This window comes from Nothobranchius furzeri, chromosome 9 (assembly GCF_043380555.1).
Source record: "Nothobranchius furzeri strain GRZ-AD chromosome 9, NfurGRZ-RIMD1, whole genome shotgun sequence".
Taxonomy (NCBI): domain Eukaryota; kingdom Metazoa; phylum Chordata; class Actinopteri; order Cyprinodontiformes; family Nothobranchiidae; genus Nothobranchius; species Nothobranchius furzeri.
This window is the reverse complement of record NC_091749.1, coordinates 7,685,870-7,692,034: the sequence shown is the minus strand read 5'-3', so window position 1 is coordinate 7,692,034 and position 6,165 is coordinate 7,685,870. Positions and strand designations below refer to the sequence as shown.

Below are 6,165 nucleotides of genomic sequence, written 5' to 3'. Positions count from 1 at the left end.
AGGCCCGTTTCCAGGACCTGATAAAACCGCCTCCACTCTGATACGAAGCAGCTTAAATACCCGAGTCCAGCCGCTCCCTCTCCACTCCACTGGTCCACACTGATCCAAGGTGAGCTCTGCGTCAGCCAGGTCTACATGTGTGTGTGTGTGTGTGTGTGTGTGTGTGTGTGTGTGTGTGTGTGTGCGTTCCAGAGGCTGTAGCTGAGTGTTTGTGTCCTGCAGGTGTAACAGGATGTGTCTCCGGTCTCTTCTCCCCGCTCTGGCGCTGCTGCTGTTCTCTGCCTGCTGTTGGGCAGATGTGGAGGTAGGACTTCATCATGACTGCCAGCAACACATCTGGAAGCTGGACTGTCTTAAATAAAAGCCATTCAGACAGGTTTAGTGTGGACCTAGTGAGAGAGTTCTGGTTCTGTCAGGTGAAGTCTCACCTTTTAACAGAGCTGCAGATGATAATCTCCTAACTAAGGATGGTGAGGAGGGAGTGTTGATGCTGATGTCAAAAACATTACTTGAAGCTGTTTTAGTAGAAGTCCTTGTTTCTGTTGTGCTCACACCTCTCTTTACCCCCCACCACCCCCCACCCCCACCCACCCCACGTTGCAGCGTCAGACAGGTACGGTTCTTTCTACCGACACATTGAACTTGCTCCATGTGGCTGATGTGTTGATAAAATGTTGTTCCTGAGCAGACGACCTTGTGGAGGACCTTTCTGTGTCTGAACTCCTGGAGAGAGCCAACAGTAACCTGAGTGAGTCTGAGCTGCTGGTGCACTGATGGCTCCTCTTCCCTCACAGCCTGGGTGAGCGCTGACGTGTTGCTGTTGTGTGTTTTAGTCCGTTCTGAAGGTGAACCCATCTTGGTTGAAGGAGACATCGCTATTGGCAGCGAGGATGAGAGGAATGCTGATCCCTGTACCAGCCAGGGCTGCCTGTGGGGCAAATACACTGACGGGATGGTCTACGTTCCTTATTACATTGCCAGCCACTTCAGTGAGTGTCACACCAGGCCCAGAACCGCAGAACATGCTCACCTCGAGCTGTTCTTAACAGGTTCTGCTGTGGGTAGAGTTTAGTTTCCTCCAACAGGGTCATTTTTGTACCAGAACCCTAGATGCTTATCTGGGTCTGGAGGGAACCGAGTGCTCCACCAGCCAGGAGTCTGGCTCTGTAGAGCTCTACAAACTGAATTTAACGTATAAAAGACAACAAATCTGGATTCAGACTTTTCATAAAGCCGGCTCTAAGGGACAGAACAGAAGGTTCTGGTTGTGGGTTTTTTCCTGACTGAGCTTGGCACTGTTGGGTTTGCTGAAAACCCATCAGGACTTTGTGCTTCTAGAGCTTTGCTGGTTTGATCATCACAAGATAAACCGCTCTGACTGACCTGGTTTCTGGTCTGTTTTAAAATCCTGCCAGGTGACCGTGAAAAGGCCATCATCGTCCGTGGACTGGAGTCCTTCTCCTCCTTCTCCTGCATCCGCTTCCGACCCAGCAGAAGCAGCGACCGGGACTGGCTCAGCATTGAGTCCCAAAATGGGTAAAGGTCTCGTCCTGAAGAGCAGTTTGTGTGGAACACAGGGCCTCGTCTGAAATTCAGCTCACCTCTGACCCCGTCCAGGTGCTACTCCTTTGTTGGTCGTCGTGGCGGCAAGCAGGTGGTGTCCCTGGCGAGGCAGGGGTGCCTTTATCACGGCACCGTCCAGCATGAGCTGCTCCATGCTCTGGGCTTCAACCATGAGCAGACTCGTTCTGACAGGGACAACCACATCAGAGTCCTGCTGCAAAACGTTCAGTCTGGTAAGGCAGCTTCTCCTCACGCTGTCTGGATAAAACCCAGCAGAGAACCGGCTGGGCTGATCTAAAGTCAGAGCCCTCATGAAGCTAAAGGTGCAGCAAGAGCTGGAGATCTAAACTGTCTGTCAAACACAGGAAGATGTATTAAAGGAGAGCAAACAGACATTTTCCTTGTTGAATAAAGACAGCTTGGGTGGTCAACGGTAGCAGGCCCAAAGGTCAAAGCCGTGTGAGACCCACAGTTTATGTAAGTTAGAAAGTTTAAACATGTGAGAGAACAGCTTCTCTTCTGAGAAACCTTCATCATAATGTCACTACGTGGAGCCCTTCCTCCTCACAGCCTTACGAACACGAGCTCCACCCCTCCAGCCTCCACCATATGTAAAGTAAACGCACCCGCAGGAGGAACGGAGGATGTTAGCGGTAGCTCCTCCCTTAGAACTTCTCTTCTACGCTAAAAGAAGAAAGCCTGTTGTGTTCCAGGAGTGGTCGTAGGCCTAGCCGACAGAAATGGTTGAATTTCATTTTAAACCACGTCCCACAAGACACCCAGCTCCTGGTGCAACCACTGCTCTTCCTGAGTCAGGTTCAAACATGGAAGGTAGAACGCCAGATGAATCCATTTTCTGAACACATTATGAGGAGACTCACGGCTGTGACAGCGGCTTCAAGCTTCGTGGAAAGCTACCTTCTGGCTCCGAGGCCTGGAGAAACCAAGCAACCAACCAATCAGCGAGCAACTCGTGATCATGTTCATGTCGTGGCCGAGTGGGAGCGGTAAACGGCTTGTTTCAGAGCAGGTTAAGGGCCTGTAGCAGGGCTCCTGGGACAGATGAAAGCCAAAAGAAAGTGTCTTACGCTTTTTAGAGGCTCAAAGTCCAGTTTTAGATTGTTGGTCTCCTTTAAGTCAAACAGAAACGTTTCTGCTTTACTTTTATGTCGGTTGCATTGAGCCGTCTCGTCTGGCTGAGTGAGTCCGCATCTGCAAGCTAATCCTAGACAACATCATCTGTTTTATTTCATCAGGAATGGAGCACAACTTCAGGAAGATCGCCACCTTGAACCAGGGCACTCCGTATGATTACAACTCAGTCATGCAGTACCACAAGTGAGAGGAGCTGCTCTGCCTGTTGGTTCTTGATGTGAACCTTTGGTCCTTTTAAACACTCTGTGTCTTCCTTAAGGTATGCCTTCTCCAAGAACAACCAGCCCACCATGCTGCCCATCCCTGATCCCAACGTCTCCTTTGGAAATGCCAAGGAGATGAGCAGGATCGACATTCAACGCCTCACCAAGCTCTATAAGTGCTGTAAGTCCGTATGAGCTGCCACGTCGCCACTGGTCCCAGATCTGATCCACCACTGTGTTTCTCACTGTTACAGAGGAAGTCCAGCTGTGACGGCAGGAAGAGCAAGGAGACTGAAGCAGACCTGAGTCAGAGCAGCACTACTGCCACCAGAAAACCAAAACTCAGGACTTCACACTCTTTAGTGTTTGTGCTGCTCTGCAGCCTAGTTCAGAATGAAAATCATTCCCGTTCAGTTTTAACGTGAATCTTTTCATGCAGTGGGAGTGTGTCGTCCTCCTCTTAAGGTGGAGGTGACGGGTGTGAAATGTCACGCTTCTGATCTTGGCTCTGATTCCTGATGAATAAAACCTGCATTACTAGCACCCCAGCTTTCTGTTGTTGCTGATGCTTTTATTTTGTCTCCCTAGTGGGGTGAAGTCACAACATAAAAAACTTAATGTGATAAGGCGTTTTTGCATCACTTCCTGTTTTCAGTGTTGCACTACGCGTTGCTGTTCGGTGTTTGCAGCTCGCTAAAATTGATCAGATTTCTCTGTACAAGGACATATCTGAGTTACTGTAGCACATAAACACACTAAAACACACATTTGCTGTTGTTCCACCTAGCTTTTAGGGAACCATTTGAGTTCGCACGCATTTGGTGTTGAACGGGTTGCTCGCCCAGTTAGCTTAGCCTCAGCACGGCTATGGCTACTTCTGTCTCTGCTTCTCCGTCTCCTATCTCTTGCTCTCTGTGTCAGATGTTTAGTTACTCCTCTGCCTCCTTTAGTGATAATGGTACCTGTAATAAATGTAGCATTTTTGTAGCTTTGAAGGCGAGGGTGTCAGAATTGGAGGCCCGGCTCCGCGCTTTTAAAAAGCCTGTAGATAGCCGTAGCTACTTAGCTAGCGCAGGGCTAACTGTCAAGTCACAGGAGCTGGACCCAAAATCAAAGCTCGAGAACGAAGAGGTAAAAAGTAGGGATGTCCCGATCCGATCACATGATCGGAAATCGGCCCCGATCACGTGGTTTCAGACTGATTTAAAAATATATATATATTTCTGCCTTTAAGATCTTATAAAAACATTCCTGAACATTTTGGATTAATATACAACATTATTGACTAACAGCGCTTATACATCAAACAATATGATTACGCACGACCCGTCAACCCGGTCTCGCAGTAAGACCGGACTGGGTCTGTTCAGGTTTACGCAGATAATCTTTACATAGAATTGACTTTTAGATATGAAATTAATTCAGTAAAATATAAAGCATTTTATTTAAATATCCATTCTGTCATGGTCTGCGTCTGTCTTCCCCATGTGTCTCCTGGTGTCCTCCATCCCTCTCTAGATTCCCTCTTGTGTCTCTTTGTTCCCCAGCTCCTCTTGTGCTCCACTCCATGTTCTCCCCTTGTGTTGTAGCCCTTTAGCGCCCTCATGTGTCCTTGTCTGTATCCCTGTTGTGTGTCTTATGCTGTAGCTCTTTAGCGCCCTCATGTGTCCTTGTCTGTATCCCTGTTGTGTGTCTTATGCTGTAGCTCTTTGGCGCCCTCATGTGTCCTTTTTCTGCGTGTCAGTTTAGTGTCTTATGTTTATAGTCCTTTAAGTCTAGTCCTCCCAGGTTTTGTGTCATCTCATTCTTCCCCAGGTCCTCCAGGTCTCGTTTACATTCTGTGTCCTTGTAGTCCCCAGCTTCCTTGTCCCCAGCTCAACGTGTGTGTGTGAGATCCAGTCTCCTGCTCAGTTTGTGTGTTTGTGTGTGTGTGTTGTTCTGTGTGTGTGTGTGCTTGTCCATTCCCCTTTCCCGTTTATATATTAGTGCCTTGGTGTGTGTGTATTAGTCCTTCCCGCAGCCTTTAGATTTAGTTTTGGTGTCTTAGAGTTTCTTAGGTTTATTTGGCCCTCCTCTGTTTCTGTTTGCCCATTTTGATTATTAGGTTCACCTGTCTTCCCTCCAGCTCTCACTTCACACACCTGCTCCCATTTTCCCTAATCACTTCTCCCAGCGTATTTAAGCCCTGTCTGTCTCTGTGTTCTTGTCGGTCCATTGAGTGTTTGTTATTCTGTCAGTCTCGTCTCGTTTGGATTACCAGTGTTCTTTGCCCCTTGGACTTTCTAGAGTTTTTGATCTCCAGAGCTTATCTGGAATTTTGGACTTCTGGCTCGCTGCCTGGATTTACTTTTGTTCCGCCTTCAAAATAAAGAATTTTACTTTTTCATCATCTCTGCCTCGTGTCATCCTGGGTAACTGCATATTTGGGTCCTAACATCCTCAGAACGTGACAGAATGGACCGACCAACCAGGACCCAGCGGCCACGGATGTACACCTTCCACGGCGACCCGGACTCCTGTAAGACTTTTCTTCTGGACTTTGTTAGGCTTCATGACACGGACACGCCAGACATTGATCTGGTAATTAACCTGGTGTTCCTCCTAAGGGGGAGAGCTCTGCAATGGGCCAGCCTATATTTTGATCAGAATCCAATTCAGGAGTTGGTGTTTTGGGACTTCGCAGAGGATCTGCTGGACGCCTGCAGCAGCCCACAGTTTCCCTCCTTCTCTGTGGATTATAATCCATCAGCAAGCGCCATATTAAGAGCTGCCTTCTCAGCATCTAAAAAGCACCACGCATCCACATCTCCGCCTGGTTCTGACAGCACCACCACTTCCTCTACGGTGGGCTGCCACCACACTTCTCCAACTGTTCCTGCCGTCTCCATAACTCAGCCTCCTATGGTCTGTGTCACCACACCTCCACTAGTTCCAGAGAGCTCTACCACACCCTCACCTGGTCCCGACAGCACCACCACTTCCTCTCTGGTGGACGCATCGCACCTCGCCTCAGCGGTGGTCCAAGGGGACGCATCGCACCTCGCCTCAGCGGTGGTCCAGGTGGACGCATCGCACCTCGCCTCAGCGGTGGTCCAGGTGGACGCATCGCACCTCGCCTCAGCGGTGGTCCAGGTGGACGCATCGCACCTCGCCTCAGCGGTGGTCCAGGTGGACGCATCTCACCTCGCCTCAGCGGTGGTCCAGGTGGACGCATCTCACCTCGCCTCAGCGGTGGTCCAGGTGG

General features: G+C 49.4%; 1 protein-coding gene across 1 annotated transcript; it reads left to right on the top strand.

The window, feature by feature from the left end:
- Positions 1-222: 222 nt before the first annotated feature.
- LOC129155103 (hatching enzyme 1.2) lies at positions 223-3,469 on the top strand. Its single transcript, XM_054735279.2, has 9 exons — positions 223-304; positions 373-376; positions 686-748; positions 834-989; positions 1,416-1,536; positions 1,618-1,796; positions 2,820-2,901; positions 2,978-3,102; positions 3,176-3,469. Coding segments are annotated over exons 1-9 (804 nt in total). The 5' UTR covers positions 223-232; the 3' UTR covers positions 3,178-3,469.
- Positions 3,470-6,165: the final 2,696 nt, after the last annotated feature.

What these genes read in the sequence shown, in the direction of transcription:
- LOC129155103 (XM_054735279.2), top strand. Translation starts at nt 233, where the DNA reads ATGTGTCTCCGGTCTCTTCTCCCCGCTCTGGCGCTGCTGCTGTTCTCT. An exon ending in GAGAGCCAACAGTAACCTGA is followed by an intron (nt 749 to 833) that starts GTGAGTCTGAGC and finishes TGTGTGTTTTAG; the next exon opens with TCCGTTCTGAAGGTGAACCC. An exon ending in GCTGCAAAACGTTCAGTCTG is followed by an intron (nt 1,797 to 2,819) that starts GTAAGGCAGCTT and finishes TTATTTCATCAG; the next exon opens with GAATGGAGCACAACTTCAGG.